The following is a 24,408-nucleotide window of genomic DNA, read 5'->3' on the forward strand; positions in this document are numbered from 1 at the left end:
AATATTAACCTTAGCAGCAGGCTTTTGTCCTTTGAATTATCAACAAGGCGAAGTCTACTTTGGATAGAGTCGCTACCATCTCGTGGGAAGAGGATCTAGAAACTCACACCACTTATTTAAGACATCACAACTCCTATGCATTCCCCCATACAAGTTAACTCATGTAGAAAAAGCTCAAGTTTAGGCATGATCTCGCCTACAAGGGGAAGGGGGTAAGAGAGGAACGAAAGAAAGAAAAGCAATCAGCTGCAGCACAACTAACAATTAAGCTGGAGTTGTTAACAGCCTGATTTGCATACATATGAAGAACTCCACTAATGAACCGCAATCTACATATTCAATCAGGAAGATGGCCTGGAAAGGCCTATTTCAACACCAGGAGAGACACTTTCTTGCCCAGATGTAGTTTTCTGTGTGATTGGATAATTCTGAGTGAGGGAAATAGTCTAATTTATTAAATGACCTACCAGTCTGTTTGGGGATGCACTAGAGATTTGTCCTAGCCTAAAGGGGACGGATCAGGGTCTGAGGTAGTGACGAGTAGGTTGGAAGGAAGGCTTTTCACAATCACCACTATTTTATCTCGAGATAGGAGGCTCTTACCAGGGCCACCACCATGAAAGCCCCTCATATACATAACCTATAATCTGTAATCCCATGCTGACCTGCGTCAGCGTGAAGGTGCGGCAAGCCCACCCCAATGCCTTTTAATTTCCTTCCCTAGTTCTAGTTTGAAGGCAATAAGCCTTTGGAAGCGCAGCATGCGCTCCCCTTGGGAGAGTCTGGCCCACAGTGCATGTCTATCTTAGAAATGGGGTGAAAGGAAAAAGAAAAGCGCACACACAGTAAACTGTCTTGCTTTAAAATCTGAGAACATTACCAACAGGAGAAGTACATTTTACTTTTTTATACGAAAGTACAAAGGGAACCAAAATAGATCTTAAAATAATTTTGAAAATTTGTCTTCCTTACTGACCCCCTGAGGTAACTGCAGCCCAAGTTGAGAGGCATAGCTGACAAAAGAATTTAGCTGTAAAGAGTAAGGGCCTAATTTCATCCTGGGATGCTGGAAACAGATGATAGAGTCCTGAATTTGGCAAGTGTGACCCTGGTGAGGAGGGCTTGGAAAATGGGGAGCATGCAAAGAGGGGTACAGTGCCAAAAGGCGGCCAGCTGCCCACCAGCCGCAGGCAGACGCTGTTCTCAGAGGGATGGGGTGCCTGGGATTGTGAGAGGGAACAGGTAGAAGAAGCCTCTTCCCTGAGACAATTCACAGGACACAGCTTTACTTTGGGAACTTCTGTTTCCTATCCCTGTTATTAGAATCAAGGACAACTTGGTGCACATATGTCTGGCATTTCATGGCATTCCTGTTCGAAGCTTCTGTCACATTATTGGGGGAAAAAAACCCCAAAACTTAACATATGTCTACTATATATTCTGCATATTTCACAGAGCATAGGAAATCTTAGCTCAACTGAGATTACATGGTAGTCGAGATTGAAATGCAGAAACTATTTGCTGAGGTTTAGAACTAGATGGACTGCAGGCAAATGTTCTCACCCTCATCCCATGCTCGCTTTGTTTCTGACCAAGTAGTCACTGGGCAGGCAGACACAGAAGTCCCCTGCATGCCCAGCGGGGGACGCCACTAGAAACCTGTCTTCACTGTCAGGTTCTTACCTTGGGCTGAAATGCTCCTTGTAGTGAACCAAAAGGGCCAGTGGGTGGGATCATGGGGGGGATGCCCGATACTGCAGGAGGGTAGGAATGGAAGAGCTGTGGCCAAAGACGGAGAGGGAGAAAAACCATTTTAGTAGGAGGCAAGTGATTTATTCAAGTTCCCTTCCCACAGAAAGACACCGACATTAGCAAGCCAAGTAATCTCAGCTTGGTGCTATCAGCCAAGAAGCCGTGATGAGATGATCACACAGATGTGCCACGAATGTTTAACTTAAAAAGTTAAAAGTAGTTCAGAATCAATCAGCCAACAAATGATGTCCCAGATGAGGACATCATTAGAAAGGGAGGCTTTTCTAATTATTAATTGGTAAATCGCATAGAAGTCCTAAATGGCTAGAGCTTTTAATGCATATCAAAAACAGGAGGGAAGCTGAGCCAAATAAGAGGCCCAGATAATTACAAGTTAATTAGAAAAAAAGAAAAGAATTTAAAAAAAAAAAGGAAGAAAAAGAAGCAAGTCTTTATGAATGCCAGGATTTTGTGCCATTAAAACTCAATTAGTACTTTTAGATTTTTAATAGTTTGCGGAAATGAGAACATATTCACAATCCTTGCTTCATTAGGTTGTTCTAGAAGTGGCAGTTCCAGAGGACAATTTGACTTTCTTATCTAATATGATGACAAATATTTGTGGAAAGGGAAAATAAAATGACTTAGTATACACTTTCAGTGGAGCAGCCACATTTTCTAGAAGGTGGGTAATAGAAGCAGAGAGATACCCTCTGCTATCTACCACTAACGCTAAGCCTGCATTACCGCTATCTAGTTGTAATACCCATTCCGAGAGTTCTAGGTACTTAGAGCCCTTCTGTGCTGGTATGTGAAGCCCGTATTTTTATGGCCAGGTTTGAATACAGTTGTAGCTGGGTTCCTTGAGCACTTCTGTGTGCAATTTGGCTTGCAAATGGAGGCCTTCGGCAACATTCTGTTTGTCTGTGGCCTCTGCATCGGGTGAGGAACAGAACCGTGGCCATTCTTCCCACATGAATGGGAACACAGCCATCTCCTCCAGAATCGTGGAAGGAAAATGAATTAAGTTCAGGAACCGAGGCACCACTGCTCTGCTCTGCAATAAGCAAGCGCAGCGGCGGCTGCTCAAGCCATGCTGTCGACACAAGGGTCTGACCGTTCAATGACGCCATAGGAACGGATTTGAATGAGGAATGTGAATTTTCTTGAATCATTAGCTTACAAAGGACGCAAGATATAGTTGTGGATACAAGAGGCAAAAGATAATGCAAGCATCTCTCCCTCTTTTAACAAATTTATATTTGGGCTGAGGATATAGCTCAGTAGCATACTGCCTGCCAGGCAAGCACAAGGTCCTGGGTTTGATTCCTGATAGCAAAAAAAATATATCTGAGATTCCGTTTTTTTGGACTCAATTTCCTTTGAGTAAAGCAGCATATGGACACAGAAATAACACCCCATCTTCAGGATTGTGCAGTGTACTAAAAAGGTGCAATACTGAGCTTTTCTTCATAATGCCTTTGTTACTTCTTTTTAGTCAAAACTGAAATTCGCCGTTCACAATGCTGTTTTCAGAGCATGCACTTTTTCTCTCGGTCTTTATTTTATTTTGCTCCCTTATTATGATGAGGCAACATTGTTTCGACTAATTGATATTGAACTAAATTCGCTTAAGTAGAGATGGCAAGCTAAGTTGCCCTCAGTTACCACTACTTTTAAGTCTAAAATTGTGTCTTAGATACTTCAGGGCCTTGCATCTCAGTCCCCCTCTAATGCCTTAATCCCCAAAGCTACGTGCTTCATGGATTATCGCTGTAACTAATAATACCAACTAACTCTCCCACAGTACACTGTATAAAGCAGAGTAATTAAATACACGCCATGCTAAAACACACTCAGATTTCTATTACTTTGCCTCCAGGTGGGCATTTTTCCTTTAATATTTACAATAAAATTGTATGTTCCTACCACTTTCCTTTTGCTTTATTCTGTTACTTAAATCTCAGGATACAAATGTAGCTGACTATCCCCCTCTTGACTAAAAACCTGAAGCCCCTAAGTAATAAAGCATGAGCTCTCTGCTGCGCAGGCCTCTGGCTTGCACTTCATCCTAAACCCAGGTCTCTGTGGAACGTGTGCACAGGTGCCGCCCGTCTCAGGGAGTGAGGCAGAGCCACCTGCTCAGCACACGGGGCTTCCACAAGGACTATTTCCTTGGTGCGAGGCAAAGCACAGGCTAGGGGCAGCATGGTGGCACTCTGGGGCAGGCCCAAAGCCGGACCCATGGATGACTCCAGGACTTGGAGTTCACTTAGAAACACTCCTGCGGTAGTGCTGAGTGAAGCCCAGTAATCTGTGGGAGCAAGTCCCTCAAATGCACTTCTTAATTCCTCCTGAAGTGGATTTCCTCATGTTCTGAGTATCTCTAAAGAATTCTCAATTGATTTCTAATATTTTCCAGTCTTGACTTCTCAGCTACTCTTGACTAACAGTGTCTAATTATACATTTAAAATAGGAATGAATTTATTCTTTGCTGATCTGTTAAATAGCATTTCTGCTGAAGTGACAATGCTATCTAAAAACCAAAGCAAAAGAACTACACATGGCGACTCAACACAGCTGCAAACAAACGATTAATTTTCTTCTTCTGGTTTTACTTAAAAATATAAACTATAAAGCAAAGAAACTTGCAAATTTCCAGGTAAAAATGATGCAGTATTTACCCCAGAATCAAAATACCACGGTAAAATGTTCAACCCCTTTGTATAAAGAGAAACTGTCTTATAACTGGACTTACAACTCAAGTTGGCACCAATTTAACTCCTGGAATGAATTAACAAGCAGTGTTTTATATAAAGAATGAATTTGGAGAAAAACAGTATTCGATTTTAAGAATTCTTTTATTAAGATATTTTAATATTTTTATTAACGAATGACACAAGCTCAAGAGCACAGTGCCAGCCATGCTGAAGAGGGAAAGTCTACCTTTTGAAGTTGAGTCAAAAAGATACGGAGCTTTGTGAGGACACAACTCAAGCTGAGCTCCAGGAGCTGTTAATGGCATTTCAACTGAGGGCTGAGGGCTGTGACCTTCCCCTCAGCAGCCATAATGATTCCCCACGGGCACCCCTTGGCAGGCCAGAGGCCTGACCTCCCATGCACCCCACCGCTTTAGTCTTGGGTGAGCTGGTGATCTTTTGTTTCAGAAGACAATACTGCATCTTTACCAAAAGCAAAATGCCACAAAAGCAAGCATCCAAAGTGACAAGGTGCGATGGGAACTCTTGCAAAGATGATTAAGGAAGCCGCTAGTCATTCACTGATCGGTGGCAAGAGCACGAGAAGGCAAGAGCAGTGACATTGAATGTGTAGCATGGTAATACAACTCACACTGTGCCGGTAGAAGGGGTCAACTTTTGTAGGGTATTTGTCAAACTGTAAAGGGATCAAAGCAAAAGCTAGTTACTTCATCTGCATTTTTTGTTCACTGCATCAGTGGAGGTAACCCTCGACAACTTGTGTGTCATGGTGGCCAGGCTCAGTAACCTCACTGGACTATAAACCAACAGAAGTGGGAAAACAATGGGAAAGCTCTATCTAAGGTACACACGGGTCCCAGGCATACCACGGTGGCTTACTCTATATACTTGGAGACCAACACAGAGCAAGCTGTAAACTGGAGAAGATGGGCAATTATCCAGGTGTAAGACAGAAGCGAGCATTTGGTCTGATTTACCCAAAGAACTCCCACCACTTTCATTTTTTCTTTGGCACAAACACTGGACTCAGCTGTCTGGTGCAATGCATGATACCCCAGCAGTGTGGGCTGGGCTCTGGGCTTTTATTCCAAACAGAAAAAAGTATGCCATCATTCTTTCAGGTAGCAATGTCCTCACCCGGGTACTCTCACAACCCTGGGCTAGAGTTTATTCGTGAAATAGGCCAGCACACAACTTGTACAAAATATGAGGCCTTTAAAAATGTGACTCTTGAGATGTACAGCTCATCCAGAACAAAAGATTCAGGATTTCCTGTAGGAAAGTTCTTGGTTGTAAGGACTCAGTTCAATATTCTTTTAAAATGTATGTTTTTAAAAAAATGAACAAAATGGGGGGAGAAAAGAAGAGGAAGTAAAGTTGCATGATAAGAACTCCTCCATGAAGTTCACATCTGTTCTTATGATGCCTACATAAACTGCCTCGAAACCAATTACATTAAAGATTAAATATAACTTAAAAATAAAATTCAGTAATAATGTCTTCTACCACTGAGACAGAATTCTATCTCAGAGTAAAGCTCTAGTACAGTTCTACTAACCACAGTTCCCAGTATTCAAAACAAAAATCCTCACTAGCCAGGCTTGGTGGCTCAAGTCTGTAATTCCAGCTACTCAGGGGACTGAAACAAGAGGATTGCAAATTCAAAGCCAGCCTGGGAAACTTAATGAAATCCTGCCTCAGAAATTTAAAAAAGGATAGGGATGGAGCTCAGTGATGAAGCACTTGTCCAACATGCAGAAGATTCTATATGCAATTCCCAGCACTAAAAAAAGTCAAAGAAAGATAAAAAATACTTCTAAGTCATTGGGGATTTGTCAGATAAGACCATGTCACTGCCCATGGTAGCTCTTATTACACACTGAGCTCTGTCTTTGGGCCCCATCAGTCCCTGACCACTTGTAGACAGAACACAGTGCTGGGACAGGGCACTGTCATGAAACAGAACAGAACACCTCTAACAAAGCAGACTTGGGAAACCATGCAGGAGGCACCTGGTATTGCCCAGGCCTCCTGACAGGTCTCCCTGCCTTCTCCCTTCCCTACTCCCAGGGTGCTGTAGGTATTTATGTGCTGGTACGTGGTACAGGTACCTTTTAGACAATCCCCTGAATGCCCAGGGAAACTAAACAACACTTGGAGAGTTTAACTACCAACACCGGATGTGACTGTTTTGGAGTCATTTATGTTTTGTTTTTTTAAAAAAATCTCTACAACAGGCCCTTGAAGCTAGAGCTTATGAGATGAGACACACTCCCTTCTCTCCTGAAAAGACAGGCCAGGCCCAAGGACATCTCCCCTCCCCCTGAGCCAGCACTCCCTATCCAATGCCTGTGGCCCCTCTGCCCATGCCAACCCCAGCGTGCTGCAGAAAGAAAAGAGTTGTGCTCGACTTATCCTCACATTTCTGCCTGGGGTACGCACCATGGGAGGTGCTGGCGTCGGCATGATGGCGGTGGGTGGGATGGCGTGGGGGAAGGGCGTGAAGGTGTGCTGGTGCGTGTGCTGGTGTGTGTGCTGGTGCTGGTGCTGGTGCTGGTGGAACTCTGTCCGCAGGTAGGGTGGAGGGCCCAGGGATGCCCCGCGGTCAGCACTCTGAGAGGCCAAAAATCGGGTGTTCAGTTCCTGGCGCAAGATGTCTTGCTCTGGAAAAGAAGGGAAGGGAGACCATGAATACCTTCAGTCGCAATGGCTGTTTGCTTCAGAACAGGGTATCCCAAGTTTTTCACTTGGAAGGATATAGGGCTGAGGACACAGTAGCTGGGAGCTACCAGGGTGGAGCTGGAAAGGCTCTGGCACAAAGGGGGACAACCCATGAAACGGGGTGAACTGACTCCAGGCCAAACAGCCCTGTTACTGCGGGTGACTGACTCTTGGCAGAACAATATCCTGCCTAAGAGTCAGTTTCCTGCCTGTAAGCTGGGGCAATGATGTGGCTGACCTCCTTGGTTTGCTGGAAGGGCTAAAGGTCAAGTGCTTAGGGCACCCTGATTACTGGCAGCTGTTAGCACGGCAGAGATCTGATGCCCTTTTCAAGGTCACTTACTGCGGTACAGTTTGGCATAGACTGGCTCAACACAGGGACACTGGCTGGTTAATACAGCAGATGAGAAGAGGACCCAAATCTAACAGCAAGTCTGTTCTCTAGATTCTGGACTATACACTCACAGAGAGTACATCTCCTCCTCCCAAGAAGATGGCAGAAGGTGCTAGCCAATAGAAACAAGCCCTTTGGCCAGGATGCAACCGAAACTCCTGCAGTGGAGTGGAGGTGGCCCTGGGAACGCTGTTGGTGAGCACCAGGCACACAGCACCTAGGATTTCCCACCCAGTGGTGAGACTGGCTGCCAAGAGGTTGTCACTTGGACCAAGCATTAACCAGGTCGTGCCAGGTCAGTTAGCACCTGCTGTACTTCTGCTAAGCCCCTGACCACAGACAATGAGAGGACAACTACATGAGTACATCCCAGAAAGCACAAAACTGCCCATAAATACAGTGTGGTCACCAGGGACAACAGATAGCGATGAGGTCTCTTAGCAAGGGACAGTGGGCAAAGGCGGGCACGGCCCAGCACCTGCGGCCTACCTGAGTAAGTGCTCCCGGCAGGGTGTCCGGGGACCTGCAGACTCCCTGATGTCAGTGGTGGTGGAGGAGGCAAAGCAGTGGGAGGGGCAAACATATTGGGGTGATGTGAGTGTGCAGGGGGCTGGAGGGTGGGTGTGAAGCTGTGCAGGGGGCTGTGATTGGGCAGGGAGAGGGGAAACGGGGAAGCGGAGGGGTGGTGGGAGATGTGAGGAGGGGCGGGCTGGGTCTTCGCTGGAGTGCTGCTTCTGCTACTGCTGTCGGAGTCAGGACAAGAGAAAAAAAAAAGCAGGTGAGCAATTTATTTTCTCAAAATAAATCTCCTCTCCCTGCCCCGATGCACTGCATCTGTCTTGTCTTGCCCCTTCCTCTTTCTAGACCCTACCCAACACACAGCAGCTATCTGAATTCTCCACTTCTGCATGCTCTTCCCTCATCACCAGGCATGCAGCCAGGGGGAACCACTGTCCCAGAACTGCCAGGACCTGGCCCGGACAGCTGGCTCTGCCTGCGCCCCAGGGCTTCTCTCTCTCTATGCCTGACTCTCACCTCCACCCCTCCTTCCCATCTTCCACCAGTCCCCCTTCCTATAAAACTACATACAGAGTGGAGGCTCTGAGTTTGCCCTGCCTACCTGCCACCTGGTCCATGAAGAAACATAAGGAAGGGGCAGACTGGGTGCCGAGTCTCCTGCCAGCCTTTTGTCCAGAGGTCAAGGGAATGGTGGGCATGGTGTAGGAGACAGGAGAGGGCCTGGCCCCTTGGGGAAGAACTCTGCCTCCCTGAGGCTACTCTGTATCTGCCCCAGACAGGAAAGAGCAAGTCCCTGGGGGCCACCAGAGTCACAAAGTTTCCAAAAGGAAAACAATAACAAAGACACAAAGCCTCAAGAGAGCTGTGGAATAAGAATTATAACCCCTGGACAACCAGGGCTTGCCCTGCTGCCCACGCATGGGGCCTCTCCTCCACAGCTTTCCTCTCACTTGACTGCTTCCCAGCCTGACGAAGACCAGACAGAGAGTGCCTGGCTCTACATGCGGGCACCATTCCTTCCTCTCTACTGCCAGTTTCCTCTCTACCTCTCTGGCCCACCAGGAACAGACAAATCCCAGGGAAACAAAAACCTCAAACAGAATAGTCCTTGGGTACTACCCTTCTGCGGCTGCACAGACGAATCTGTCCTTCAGACTTCCCCAGGAGTCAGAGCGTCACTCGCCCTTCTCACCACTGCTGGCTCCTGACATAGGCCCGAACCTGTTTCTTATGTCTTCCCTTCCTGCCTTCTCCTCATTGCCTATGTCTTTCCAGAGAGACCTGAGTCTCACCCACCTTCAAGCCTCACAGATAAAGTGAGGCCAGGGCTAGAGGCAACGCTAGGCATCTAGAGAGGCCCATCCCATCTGTCCCTGTCACCAGGAGTTGGGCAGAAGAGTGGCGGACTCACCTGAGACTGTTGAGGCTCAAGCTGCTGCTGTTGTAGGCGGACAGTGGCTGGGAGAGGCCCTGGGTTGAGGGGGGCGCCTGCACCGCCGGGAGGCTCTGGTGAAGCAGCTGTGTGGGGGACTGTGGCCGGGGTGGCCGCTGCACCTGAGGCTGCGGGGCGGGCTGCAGCTGGGCCTCTGGGGCGCCTTGTGGCAGCTGAGTACTCGGAGGGGGTGGTTGGGTGGGGGCCTCCACACGCTGCACCACGTCAGGATTTGGAGAAGGAGCTCGGAGCTGGGGCTCCACGGGCTGCTGGGGTAGTGGCTGGGGGCCCTGAGGACACGGGTCCTTAAGCACCACAGGCTCAAAGGTCGGCTCTTTGCAACAGTCCTGGCTCTTCTCCTGGCTCCTCTCTAGGCCAGATATCTTGGGGACAATCGGCCCTGCATCCTGGTTGTCATGTTCAGGCAGCGTGCCAACACCTAACTCTGGATCTGTATGGGGAGAGCAAAGACAAAAGCACAGGCCATGACATATGGGTGTGCGGGGGAAGAGTCCCCCATCATGGCCCGCAACAGAGTCCCAACCACGAGCTCTGCGTGGGCTTCCTATCTTTTCTTCCCCATGTGTGGTCTGTAGATAGGGTCCCTGTAAATAGGGACAATGAGGTGGTGGGGCAGGGAAACAGCTCAGCGGTGTAAGTGCCTGCCAGGCAAGTGCCAAGACCCGGGTTCAATCCCCAGTACCTCATGCCATGCTGGCCACTAAAACTAGGCATGGTGGCGCAGGCCTATAACCCCAGCACCGGGAAGGCTGAGCTAGGAGGATCACTATGAGTCTGAGCTGCACAGTGAGAGCCTATAGTAAATAAATAAATAAACAAATCTTAAAAAAGAAACAGGGAAAATGGGAGCCAGACAGGAAAGATGGGGAGCTGCCTTTGTCCCTGGCAGGAGAGAGGTCACCACAGGGCCACCATGAGTCCCAAAATGGATGTTTTCCTTAATCTTTGCAGTCTTCTATGGAGCACAATGAAGAAACAATAGCTGACAAGTATATTTTTCCCTTTTAAAACAAACACTTCTTGAATATATAAAAGGGAAGGATTTCAAAAGCAGATGAAGCAATGCTAGTTAACAACACACAGATGTTCTCTTGGCCTTCCTTCTCCCTCCCCTTTGCAATTTGGCCAAAAAGACACACTTGACATTGAGAGGAACACGTTCTTGTTAGAAGTGTTACTTTCCAGTCCAAAGCCAGCCTCCTGAGTCCTCCAGCCTTCTCACCAATATCTAAGACCAAGGGTGCACACAGGCACGCGATCCGGTGTACTGCCAACCACATTTCCCGGCTCTTCTCAGGGACTCCCCTTTCCCCGTGGGGCAGTCCCCATCCACGTGAGCCCAAAGGGTGGAGATACTGCGTGCTGCACTTAAAACTGGATGTAAAATTCAAGCAAACTTCTTCAATTATGAAAAAATATAGAAAACAGATGTTCCTGTATGAATTTAAAAGCTACAGTATGCTTCTGCTAAAGGTCAAAAGACCTAAATGTCACATCTACTGTAATGGTGTCTTTGATTACCCCAGAACCCAAATTGCATACAATTCCCAAACAGAATAATGAAAGATCAGTAGAGTTGAATATAAAGGAAAGGCCCCAAAGAATAGTGAGTGGTTTTAGATGCATCTAGGAGAAAACTAGTTTTCATATATTTTTATGCTAAAAAGACATCCTTCTTTTATTACTATGTGGTTTAGTAATAAGAACAGCAGAACTCACGATATCCTCTGACAATGGTGTCTTTCAGTCATTCCTAGATGAACTACGCAGGGCATGAACGTCTATCCCCCTATATTAGTGTGGAAAGTCTGTGCCACTCATGCCAGTTGTGTTTATTTCTGGTATATGCATACTCGTCAGTCATTTCTCTGCCGTGGAATGTGCATAAAAGTCAGCCGTTCTTGGCAATGTTCTTTTGGTAAAACAGTTCAAACTGGTGACGTGCACTAACGCAGAAACCAGCCCTGCATCAGCAGCACACTGGCCGTCGCTGGCTCACACAAACCTGGTTGACTTCAAGGCTCAGCGAGCAGCCTGGGGAGAAAACGCCAACAGGAGGGAAAGACAGCTAGCTGCCTCCTTCACTTGTTTCAGGTCTTCCGCATGCCATGAGGCCCTGGTGACAAATGACCCTGGACTTAGGGTATCCTGTTTGTGCATTTTTCTGTCTGTTGCAGTTTAAAAAGTGTCCTAAGGAAGATTTTTGCTTCTTATAGAAGATTAAATTTCAGGGGTTCTCCCAACCTTAGTTTCTAACTGCAGGGCTCAAAGATGATGTGGGCTCCTGGAGGGGCTGGTGGCAGAGCCCGCCCACCAGGGGGTGACCTAGGTGGCACAGGAGCCCCTCTGTCAGCAGATGCCAGGGCCAGCAGTCTGGCTTTGCTCATGCTTTTTCTCGTGTTCTTTTTCTTTCACAAAATCTACTCCAGGTCACACTGAAGCCACTATGGAGCACACTGAAGGCTGCGTGTTTCACACGTGCAGTCTTGCGACCCAGGCCTGGGACAGGAAGCACCAGCAGCACAGAAAGGCCAAGGGCACTACACGAGAACAGGGCTTGACTGGCGAGGAAGGCCTGTGAGCAGGAGCAGGCGGCACTCTCTGACATTGACGGCTCTGAGGGATTACTATGCTTGACAACAACCAGAACACACTGCCATCCTTTTGTGTCAGTGCTCTGTTCTGTCCGGACCAAGTAGTAAGGAATCAACTGATCATTTCTATTTTGGTAAAGTTTATATTCAAATTCCCTCCAGAATTTAATGTTTAATTAAAGCTTCTTCTTGACATAAAAAGAAGTCTTTCTGTGCCAAAAGACACTGTTTAATTTCACCTCTGCAAGTAATAAAAGCACATTCAAAATACACAGGCAAGTACCCAGGCCAGTGCCTGCAGCTCGACCCTGCCCACCTCCTGCTCTTCGCTGAGCCATGAGTGGAGGTGGCGGTCCAGCCTGCACACCTGGCCTTGCTTCCCAAGCTCTGCAAAAGCTAGCAGAGCTGGATTCCTGTCTCCTTCACCCCATCATCTCAGTCCCCACCTAAACATAGCTGGAACATGTGATGTCATACCCAGACTATGACAGTCACTGCCATCAATGACAAGCAATGAGGGAGGAAAGGGAAGCCAAATCTCACTAGTGAGCCTCAAAACTCCACATCGGACCTGTGGGTAAAGGGCTGAAGAAAGCTAGAAGACAGAACTTTGAAACATGACCAGGAGACCCATCTGAGTAGTGCTCCACTTTCAGTGAATTTACAAACCCTCTGAAATGAAGGTCTGGAGTTGAAAGCCCTGGGGCGGGCTTCCAATTCTGTCTTTCTGAGGGTCTCCTGGCTGACACTGTTGATCCTTGGTTTACACTTGGAAGGTCAGGGACTGTATCCATCCTGCTCCCACATGGTGGGGAATTGGCCCAAAGAAGCAAAAGAACTTGCTTTTTGGCAGTTATCTGACTGTCTGAGAACCCAGCAGTCTATGGAGTTCCAGTTCTAATTCTGTCCCCAATAAGTGCCTTTCCTCTAATCTACCTTGTACTACCCCTATAAAGCAAAAATCCTAAAACAAAGTAATTAATGGCAAATGCAAGACTTACTTAAAGATATAAAGAACTGCTGGCACACTGGACTTAAGCAACCACCAATCAATCCGTCAGTGCTGTGGGACTGCAACCTATACAATAAGCAAGCTAGGGACAGTGCTGAGAACCGCTGAGAATCTCCAGGCTAAGAGTTTTATGACTCCTCACTTACACAATGTCTTCAGGCACGAATCAGGCGCCATGCATCTTTGAGGCTAGTCAGTAATGCATCCCTCTTCTTTTCAATTGTTCAACGAATGTATTTCTCCAGTATCAGTTTTTCCATCTTGACTATCTTACTGTGTTTCTCCAAACTTTGCAAAATTGGGGCTTGCAAGATAGCTCAGAGGACTTAAGCGTCTGCTTAGGCAAGTGCAGGGACCTGGGCTCAATCCACTGCGCCACATGCTGTGCTGGCCCTGCCCCCAGGCACACTGACCTGGCCACTCACTGAAACTGGGTGTGGTGACTCATACCTGTAATTCCAGCACTGAGGAGGCTGAAAACAGGAGGATCATTATGAGTCTGAGCTGTGTAGTGAGATCCTGTACCGAATACATAAATTAAAAAAAAAAAAAAAACCATTGCAAAGCTATGTTTTTTAAAAGTCATTTAGTATTGTCCCATCTACTCTGAGTTTGCCAAAGATGAAATGTGCTGAGATAAAAAGATAATGTGCACAATGGCGAGCTGTATTTCAGGACTATATTCATTATATTTCTCAGGCTTACCAAGGCTCTCTTCCTGTGATTATAAAAAAGCACACTCCACACTGCAACATTAAGAAGGTAAATTCACTGCATGTAAAATATAAATCAATAAATGACTCAATACGTTTAAAAGAATCTAAGCCAGGTTAAGAAAAATTTATTTGATTTTGATACAGATTCCTTGGGGGAAACATGACCTATTTTATACTTTACTAGTAGAAAGTAAACCTTACATGCAACTTTTGGAGGGCAATTTGGCAACATTTAGCAACAAAACAAAACAAATAGTTCTCAAACAGGGATTCTCTGCCTGGTATGCAAAGACTCAATCTACAGACACAGGAAATAAAATCATGGTTTGAAATTGCAAGTTTGAAAATAGCCTTAACGAGGTCATTAGGCAAATGGTTCCATACATTTGGTACATCCACACAAGAGAATACAGAAGAATAATGCTGGGGCCAGCAGGACAGCTCAGCATTCTAAAGCGCCTGCTTAGGCAAGCGCAGGCAGCCACAGGGGGCCACGGTTTGATCCCTGGCACCACGTGCCATGCCAACCAGCAAAAAAAAAAAAAAAAAAAAAAGAAGAGGAATTGCCGTATCTCCTATTTCCAACCATTAGAATCTACTATATCCTTTTGGGGAATAGAGAAGAAAATACTCTGAACTGGGTTGACAAAACAGGAACAACAGTTACCTTTCTGGGGTCTTGGGGAAGAGAATGACTTGTGGTGGTGAACCTGGAGCACAGGTGCTGCAGCGGGCTACTTGCTGTCACTGAAAGTTCTAAAAGGTTCACCACTCCTGAACTAGAGCTGGGGAGAAAGTTTATTCTGTGTAAGTGCATAAAAACTAAGAAAATATAAGAAAGTAATAAAATGGAAAAACATGAACTAGTGAAGTTGACTAAAACCCCAACCATAAAATAAGCTGTCAAAGAACTAAATAATCTACATTTTTGCCTCACCTTCCAAAAAGATACTTGTGCAATAGGCACTGTTTACCTCTGAAAAAAATTTTATACCTATTATTTACATTGAAAATAGCACACATGATGCAACAAAAGGAAAAGGCAAAACTAATATTTGCAAAAACATTATGATTATCTAGCTGGAAAACATAAAAAACCTAGCTGAAAAAAATGCTAGAGCTGTGAGAAGCTAAAGAAGGTATCCAAATGATGAAGAAAACAAACTACACTAGCTTTGCTATACAATATTAACACTCAGTTGGGGATGGAGTTCAGCAGTGGGGCACTTGCCTAGCCTGCTCAAGGTCCAAAGCTCTGGGCTATATCCTCAGCACCCGCCCACACAGAGAGAGAGAGAGAGAGAGAGAGAGAGAGAGAGAGAATAAAATGAGAAAAGGCTCCCCTTTACAAAAACCATGTAATATTTAGAAATTAATCTAACAAGGAAATTACAGAAATTATACATTTCTATAGCCTTTTGGAAATATATTCTAAAAATGTTAATATATATACCTATGCATACACACATATATCTATATGGAGAAAGACAGACAGACAGACAGAGGTCAAAATCATGTAAGAGGTGGTTCTCACTAGAGGATAACCCTCCTAGATGAAGTTTTTGAAGTTTGTGGGAGTGCATTTGTCTATTTGGATAACTGGAAGGCACCACTATCTCTTAAGGATATAAGATGTACTACAATATGTAGAGCAATCCCATATAACATCTCCTAGCCTGTCCACACTTCTCCTTTACATTTCACTCAGGCTTTATATAGATCTTAAAATTGTGTGTACAGGGGTACGCTAACTATATATTTTATTCCAGGAAGTAAGAGCATGCTATAAAATACTGTATCATACAAAAGGAGCATTGGCTCTGGAAGGTTCAAATTTGAAGTGTTATATCCCCTGATGAGCTACAAGTCCAACAACTTCCTGCCCAAGGGGACAAGGAGGAGAAGGGTCAAGGAGGAGGAGAGGGGAGAGGGCAAAAGAGGCCCGAAGGGTAAGTGGACCTGATCAAGGAGCTGTACGCGCGTGGACGTAAGCATTGCAGTGGAACCCATCTATTTGTACAGTGTGCAGGACACAGATGTGGCAAACACCTCCGCAGTGCCGATGATACACAGCAGATGCAGTAACCACTCCAAAGGGTTGCATAATAGTGAATTCCTTCACATAAAGTGTTTCCTGAAGTGTGTAGCACCCTGAAAATGGACACTGTTCTCAAGGTTATTGTAAGGGAATACTGAAGGCCTAGATCATATCTCAGAAAAAATTACTACTGAATACAGTAAAGCATGCTATTGACGGTATGGTCTCAAGGTGGAAATTATCTGCACAAAGGTATGTATGTGTGCACTGATAAAAAAAAGATAATTATAATTCTAATGTCCAAAAAGAAACATTGGCTTTCAATTATAATTTTTATTTTATTAACTTCACAAATTTCCTCTAATAAACATACATTATTCCTGTGAATAAACAAATCACATTTTATCTTTTAAAAGGAGCTTCCTTATGGATAATGAATGCATCTGTACCATTAAAAAGAACTGACTGTTCATTCCTTGCAAATTGTGTCACCTACTGGATAGAAGAAGAAAAAAAAAAAAAAAAAAAAAAAGGCCAACCAAACCCAAAGCGACTCGAGGGCTAGCGGATGCGGTCCTCTCGGGATGCAGGAGAACATGCCATGCGTTCCCCATACTGTTTCTGACCACTCCCCACTGGGTACACGTGCATAGAAGGAAACGGTGCGCACTGGGGATGAGGAAGAGAAGCGAGAACTCTCTCCGGGCACAGCCTCTGTGCGGCTCTTTTCGTGTGCATATGTTTTGGGGATTAACTCCAGAGCCCCAGCTCAGAGCTACATCGCCAGCCCTTTTATAGTTTTCTTTTTTTTTTCCATTTTGCGAGAGAGTCTCCTGAAGTTGCTAAGTTGCCCACATCGGCCTTGAACTTGTGACTCTCTTGCTGCTCAGAGTGCAGGTATATGCCCCCATGCGAAGCTTGTGCGTCTGCTCTTCACCTGTCTTTGTGCTTGCTTAGAAAGTCCTACTGGAGTTAGCTCACTACCACATCATCACTGGGCAGCAACCCGAAGTCCCACACATTAAGAAAGCTGTGAGGGACACTAGCCATTGGACACTGCATCTGTCTCTCCATTCATCCACCACTCAGCCGCTTTATCTTTCAGAATGTCTGATTCATACCAAGAAATGGACATGGGCTGCGTTTACATCGTTCCGCCTTCTAATTAACTTCTTTACTTGTTGGTCCAAATGACGGAGCCACCAAGACCTCGCCACTCTGAGAACTGAAGACTGTGCCCCCGTCAGAGCCAGGCTTTCAAGTGGGGCCCTTAATGAAGGGTTGAACTGTTCAACACTGAACAAGCCAGAAACCTTGAGCAGCAAATTTTTGAGTCAACATGCAATTTCTGCGCTGGGGAGACAGCTCAGCAGTCTAAGTGCTTGCCTGGCAAGCAAGCCCAAGGACCCAGGTTTCATCTGCTGTGCCAACCACTGAAACTGCATGGTGGCACGAGTCAGTAATCCCAGTGCTGGGGAGGCTGAGATAGAAGGATCACTATGAGTCTAAGCTACTAGTGAGACCCTGTACCAGATAGATAGACAGACAGACAGATATAGAGATTTTTTTTTAATTAAAAAAACATGTAATTATTTCAGTCTACCAGTAATGTTCACTGTGTAAACCCCTGCACCTTTCTGTTTCTTAAACAAAATTGTTTTTCAGTAAAAGCGGCATCGTTTGGATCTACTGATTAAAACAGAAACTGTGCTACCAAATTAACTTAGCAGTACTTCTGAGTGCCCACCATCGTGCAGCTCCAAAACTTCACCGCAGTGGTGTCTTACAGGGCAAGGGCCTGCCTTCGGAGCACACACTTCCCTTTTATTGTCCTCTTCCTTTCCATTTTGAAATCATTAGACAGAGACCAGTTTGTTCCGTCAGCAGACTCAATTGCTCCAATGAATGGAAGGATCACATTCAGTCTTCTGGCTCTTCTTTTCAGTCCCTGAAACTGTACAAATAAATCGAGGAAAAGCCCACTGTTTGTTTAAGCCAAATTAATTTTCAAACACTGCAAGAGTGGAAGATCAGGGGGATGATGGGTGCTTGGCAGGGCTCAAAGAGATTCCATTTTGTGCTTGTCATGTTGTGTAAACATTAATTACCATCTGGGAGGCTAAGTGCTGGGCTCAAGTCCGCATCACAAACCTCTGAGGGCCTCCAGGGTTCCTATTAAAAGCAAAATCTTAAATAGGAAAAAAAAAAATAGCCAATGCTTCTGCCAAAACACCAGCAGCCCACCAGGAAAGCCACGCGGAGTCCAGCCGATTAGAGGCTGCTCTTCTCAGGGAGGCTGGTGTGACTATCATCCGGTTGATCAGATTAACCCAGCACCAGGGCCAATCTGATAGGGATAAAGGAAAAGCAACACACCGCAGTTGAGTGCACTTAAACGTGGTTCAGGCTGACTCTGCCTAAACCCTGCACCAAAAAGCCCGATTTCTCATGTACGTGCCCACACTCCTGATGCCTCAAGACCAAAAATCTGCCTCTAAGGAGAACATATGGGTTGTTTTTTTTTTAATTTTATGCATGTGGTACAGGGTCTCGCTATGCAGCTCACACTCAGAAAAGGGTATGTGGAGGCGGCAGCTCTCTAACAACTTCAGTCTAGGGCGTGAAGAGCCCCAGAGGTCAACTCAGGTGTGCAAATATCTTATTTCTTTTGAAGCCTTTAGAAAATAAGAACAGAGAAGGATCAAAATCAGGATGAGAGGGCTGGCTAGATAGCTCAGTGGACTACAGCACCTGCTTAGGCAGAGCACAGTGGCTGGGGTTCGATCCCGGCCCCACCCCCGAGGCACACTGAGACACCATAGAGACTGAGCATGGTGGCGCACACCTGTAATCCCAGCGCTTGGGGGGCTGAAAACAGGAGGATCGTTACCAGTCTGATCTACATAGTGAGACCCTGTAGACCCTGTCCTAAATACATTAAAAAAAAAAAAAAAGGATGAGGAAAAATAGGCTGCAACATATCTATGGGTGAGGGTAGGTGACTCAAAAATATTTAAAAGCCAATAATATCAAGATCCCACATAATCCCTGTGTTTGTCACATCATGTGAGGAAACGACTAATTGGGATGAAGTTACTTTGTACAGGCAGCATTGTGCTAGGCCCTGGGTACAATGACGAGTGGACAGAAGGACTTTGTTCTAGCACTGCTGGCTGATGGAACGCAGGACAGAAAAAAACAAGATGCAACTGGTAGTCGGGAAACCCATGGTCTGAAATTTCATTTTTTGTTATTTTTGTATGGTTTAGAGCCAAGCTTAGATGCTCAGAGCTAATGACGCTCTCTTACATTTTCTTGATTCTGAGCTACTGATGGTAAGGGACTTTTATCTAAACATGTTCCTACTTCGCCCTCCAGATCAGTCCTTGGTCAAATAACACAGTCTCTGGTGGCAGGTACAGAGCTCTGGCGGAGAAGGAAATCTCCAGTCAGTCTGAGGAACTGGAAAAATGGCGAATGCCAGTTTCCAACAATAGCCCTACTTTCAGGTTTTGGCCACAAAGATATACCCTCATTTGTTTGCTTGTGTCCTGCTAGCCTCAAAATAGGTCACTCGGCTTCTGTGGACAGACATCACCTGTTCTGTTTACACCCCACTGCAAGCCCTCGGCCGCGGGTCTTAGCTGCCCTGGGTCGTGGGTTCTGTCTGGCTGAGGATTAAGAGCTCACTTGCCAGTGTGGGCCATGCACATCCACGCAGCTAGCACAACCATCCTAAGTCAGCGTATGTTCAACACGGAAGAAGGCACTTCTGCATCAATACAGCATCCTAATGAAGAAAAGTTTCAGCCTTCCAGCCAGACAGTTCTGTAGCTGTGTACAGCTTGGTGTATCTACCTGCAGCAAAGAGCAAGCCTGAGACCAAGGCTTCATTACAATAAAAACAAACATTCTTTACATGGGGAGGTAACAGGGAGAACCTTTTGCCTGTTTGGGAAACTTTCCAAGAGGTGGGGCTCTAATGCACTGAAAATGAATTATAAGTTTCAATGTTTGGTTTAAAAAACAAAGAGAAAGTTGGGCTTCCTAGTAGCTAACCGACCCGCCTTTCACTTGAAAATCCAGTGAGTGCTGAGGCAGTTAGGACTGCCCCACTAAGGACAAACAAGGAATCCCGCAGACAGGCTGTGTTTGTAGACAGGACGCCCTCCTCACTGCCCTGCCATGTCCAGCATCATTTGCATAAAGGTCCAGCGTGTGCACAGCTCACAGGGATAATAATCATTAGGCTGCTCTGATCTGGGCCACTTTCTGAGGCTAGTATCTCTTTTTTTTTTTTAAATTTATTTTTAATTTATTTTTTATTTTTTTAATTTTTTTTTTATTTTTAAACATTTATTTATTTATTTATTGTGTGTGTGGCCAGCTCAGCCCACCAGGGGGCGGGGCTGGCTGGCATGTGGTGCTGGGGGATCGAACCGCGGTCCCTGTGCTTTCCCAAGCTTGTTCCAAGTAGGTGCTTTAGACCACTGAGCCATCTCGCCAGCCCGAGGCTAGTATCTCTTGGTGAAATGTTGCCTTTGTTATTTTTCCTGCTAATATAATAAATATTTTCTCCTGAATTTGTAACCCATCATTTTTGTATCAACACATTTGTGATATTACAAGGCAACAGAATAAACTTTCTTCGGTAAATCATGTAGCTAATAATTTTCACACCCTAAAACACCCAAGAAGGATGGCAAATAATTGGCTCTGGGTTAACCCTAGTTTCAGTGCTTTGAGCTTCACCTAAGGTGATTTCCTCAAGGACAACAGTAAAGGCAGCTGCAGCAAATATCTATAGTATTTAAATGCCATCAGCCACCTATCTTCCTGTGTTGCAATTTAGCTCTATGATGCTCTTTTATCTGGTCTGGGACACATCTCAGACAACCACTAAAACTCAGATACAAAAGATGCAAGGATGAAATGCAGGAGTTTCTGTCTTTTGAGTTTATCCTCTGCTTTTCTTCAGCTCTCTGGCAGTGCTGCACAAGTATCACCCACCTCCAAGTTTCTTCTTAACACTCTGTAGCTTGTGGCCACTGAACTCCTGGTTGGCATAGCTAAGTTCTGACCACCTTTCTTTCACCCTACTCTGGAGCGAGTGAGAACAGAAGAGGAACCCACTTCATGTAGACTCCCAGTGCCCACTTCTCCTTCAAGAACACGGTCTACTTTGGGTCCAGGGATCAAGTTAAGGGCCCAAATCACCCTGGGAGGAAGGAAATCGGTGTGATGTCTCTGAGGGACTGTGTCTCTCGGCTCTGTCCTGGAAGGACCTCCAGACACCTGGGAATGGTGACTGCCCCAGCACTGTGCTCACTCCATGCCAGAGTATGTGCAGGAGACAGGAGCGCTTCATTCCCATAAGGACTGTTGGTGACCTCAGTCAGTTTTCTGCCAAGTTCACACAGCTGTCACCTGGAGTGCAGAACAGGAGGAAGCAACTCCTTCAGAGCTTCATCAGATTGCCAAAAAGCAATCAATGTTTTCTTGACACTGTTCCTGTACTGTGCTCTGCAGTGCACTGTGAGAAGTGGGCTTTGCTTGGGAAATAGCCACCCTGTTTGGGCCTTGCATGCTCTGCCAGCATGCAGATGTACTTGTCTGTACCCTTGAGGACAGATGACAACTCTCCCCCAATCTGTTCGTACAACCTGCTGTGGCCCAGGGGACCTGAGTGCTGCCAACCCTCTGCAATCTGTCTGCCTAGCTTATGTGTGAGCACCGCAGAAGGCTCTAGAATGAATCTATGAGTTCTCTTTCTTTTTTTGCTATCATATGATATGTGATTCTTGAGCTAAAGGTGAGGCAGGAAAAATAGGACTTTGACAGTTTCTCTAAATGAGTTTTGACCTTTCTGGTACAACAGGTATGCTGTACTTCATGATGCTGTACATCAACTCTCAGTATGATTCCAATCTGCTCGGCAAATGTCAGCATGCCGAGCATCACCCGGGCCACTTTCTGAGGCTAGTATCTCTTGGTGAAATGTTGCCTTTGTTATTTGTCCTGCTAATATAATAAATATTTTCACCTGAATTTTTAACCCGTCATTTTTGTATCAACACATTTGTGATATTACAAGGCAACAGAATAAACTTTCTTCGGTAAATCATGTAGCTAATAATTTTCACACCCTAAAACACCCAAGAAGGATGGCAAATAATTGGCTCTAGGTTAACCCTAGTTTTAGTGCTTTGAGCTTCACCTAAGGTGATGTCCTCAAGGACAAGGAAAGGTGAGGAAGGTGAGCTCATGGGCTCCGCCACACATTCCAGCTGGTAGGGTACTGTTGCCCAGCACTGCTAGGAGTGCTGAAGAGTCTCCGCAAGCAAGGCCCACTGGTGAGGTCCTCCGTAAGATGGTCTATCCTTCTGTCCCTCCCGCCAGGACTCCTGCCCCATGCAAGTCACTCCCTCTGTTCCTCGTGGAGTGTGTTTTCCACCAGCAGGTATACTGTACCCAGTGGTGCATGGAGGGTATCCCGCAGGATTAGGAGCTGCCCCCACTGGTGCACATGCTCAGAGCATCCAGCGGCAGTGAGCTGATGGTGCCATTTTCCCATCTGGGTTCCACGCAGATCACTAGATCATGCAACAGGTAGCACACGAAGTCACACAGTGTTGATGTAAAAAATGTCCTTTAAGGACCTGAAGGCTGTCATTAAGAGAAAGGTTTATTTCGAACAGCATCATGAATAGGGCCAGAACTACTGAAGAACATTTAAACATGGAACAAATGGCTACCTTACACAGGTAACAATCTGCTCTACTACAAGTAGATAACAAAGGGTGAATGAACAAGATAACAATTTTGGGAATGCAGCTGGACAAGATGGCTCTGGAGAGTCCGTGAGTACCCGAGCACGATGGTGTACTATATACCTTGGAAGACTATCACCTTTTAATTTCCCTCTACCTTTTCAGGTCCCAGTCTTCTACAAACTATGCATCTTCATGCCAAATGACCCTGTAAATAATGTTTACAAACAGAAGAAATAGATCTGATTTCTCAGCCATGGCAGTTGTAAAGTAAAAAGCCCATTCAGGAGGGAGTAAGGGAAGTGCTCTGTGTTCTCTATACAAGGGAAGTTTGTCAACTGATTTCTTAACAATAATCTGTGTAATAACTACATGGTGGGAAAATAAAATTTCTCGCCACTAACTCATCTGCCATTATTTCATTGTCCTTAACTTATCACCAAATAGGAAACACGTTCAAGTGCAAACTTTGGAGCTACCTGTCTTTTTTTTTTTTCTTTTCAAAGTTTTATTGATAAACATATAGCAATGAGACAGTTTCAAATCAAATCAAAAGTACAGTTTCAACAAATAATACGCTGCATATATTCTTCTTAGTGGTTAATTGCTGTACAAGATGCAGACTTGTGATCCTACTTACAAACACCATTAGAAAAAATCATTCTATTCATTAAGAGAATGCAACTATATATCTATCCCAACCACTTTGAATACACAGATACAAAATGGACATTCATAGTTATACCCCAATTTTTTTTTAAGTTCCGTTGTTGAATATTATAGGTGTGTAAACTCAGCAAAATATTCTAAAAGAGTACAGAAGCCCATAATAGCATTGGGTCTTCTGTTTAATTGGCAATGTCAGAAATTATTGACGTCAGTCCCCCACAGCTCAACATAACAACATGGCTTTACTTCCTATATTTCATCTTCATACTTTTCTACTGGATGGTTAAGACCAAGGTAAAGCAGAACCTATGCAACAAGAGTTTGAGCTACCTGTCTTTAGGGTATAGGGAACACTGCGGGGATAGTGATGACACAGCTTCTGAGAAACTCCCCATCTGCTGGAGGTTCTCTTCCCAGTGCCACGCCACAGGTAGACCTCTGGGAACAGAGTGGGGCATTGTATGTGTCCTTGGGTACAACTGGCAGAAGTCACCCCTGATAATTCTGGAAGGAACATATTGTCCAACAACTAATTCGAGGCCTGGGACATGCACTGTCATAACGACCTAACTTCCCCACAAGCATCTCAGCTTTCTCTTCAGAGATGCTTTCCAAAGAGAATGGCAAAAGGCAACTGGCATTTGTTTTCTCTTTAGCTGCCTGACCAGCTGTCCTATGGCCAAGTCCAGTTCAACTGTGTGAAAATCAAGCCTAGTTCCTCCAAGTCCAATTCTAAAAGAGTTGTCTCCACCAGAGAAGCTCAGACCACCAGCCCCCATCTGTTTTTTCAACACTGTATTCACTGCTTTTTCCCTGCAGACCCAGTCCTACCTTTCCAAGTCCTGTTTTAGCAAAGCCTCCCAGTCGCCGCTGCCCCTGCTAATCAGCCCCTCCGATGAATGGCTCTTCTAAGTGCTTGGAGGACTGGAGAGACACTTCTACATTCACACATAATACATGACATCTACCTTATAACCAATAATAAATTATATTTTACTGTAAAATACTAAATACTTCTGTAGTAGTATAATTGAACTTGTTGGTTGCTC

At 45.4% G+C, this 24,408-nt stretch overlaps 1 protein-coding gene across 5 annotated transcripts in view; it reads right to left on the bottom strand.

Moving 5' to 3' along the window:
• The window catches only part of Auts2 (AUTS2, activator of transcription and developmental regulator), a 321,552-nt gene that overhangs the window by 17,547 nt on the left and 279,597 nt on the right, over positions 1–24,408 (bottom strand). For 3 of the 5 annotated variants that reach the window (XM_023714327.1, XM_023714330.1, XM_023714331.1), the window contains exons 3-7: positions 9,519–9,990; positions 8,078–8,331; positions 6,895–7,136; positions 5,105–5,149; positions 1,684–1,779 (exon numbers count right to left, since the gene is read on the bottom strand). In XM_023714327.1, the coding sequence (XP_023570095.1) occupies positions 1,684–1,779; positions 5,105–5,149; positions 6,895–7,136; positions 8,078–8,331; positions 9,519–9,990 (1,109 nt within the window). The remainder of the gene's footprint in view (positions 1–1,683; positions 1,780–5,104; positions 5,150–6,894; positions 7,137–8,077; positions 8,332–9,518; positions 9,991–24,408) is intronic. The other 2 variants (XM_023714328.1, XM_023714329.1) reach the window with 2 other exon arrangements.

The sequence above is a fragment of the Octodon degus genome, unplaced genomic scaffold (genome assembly GCF_000260255.1).
Source record: "Octodon degus isolate 3935 unplaced genomic scaffold, OctDeg1.0 scaffold00035, whole genome shotgun sequence".
NCBI classification, from domain to species: domain Eukaryota; kingdom Metazoa; phylum Chordata; class Mammalia; order Rodentia; family Octodontidae; genus Octodon; species Octodon degus.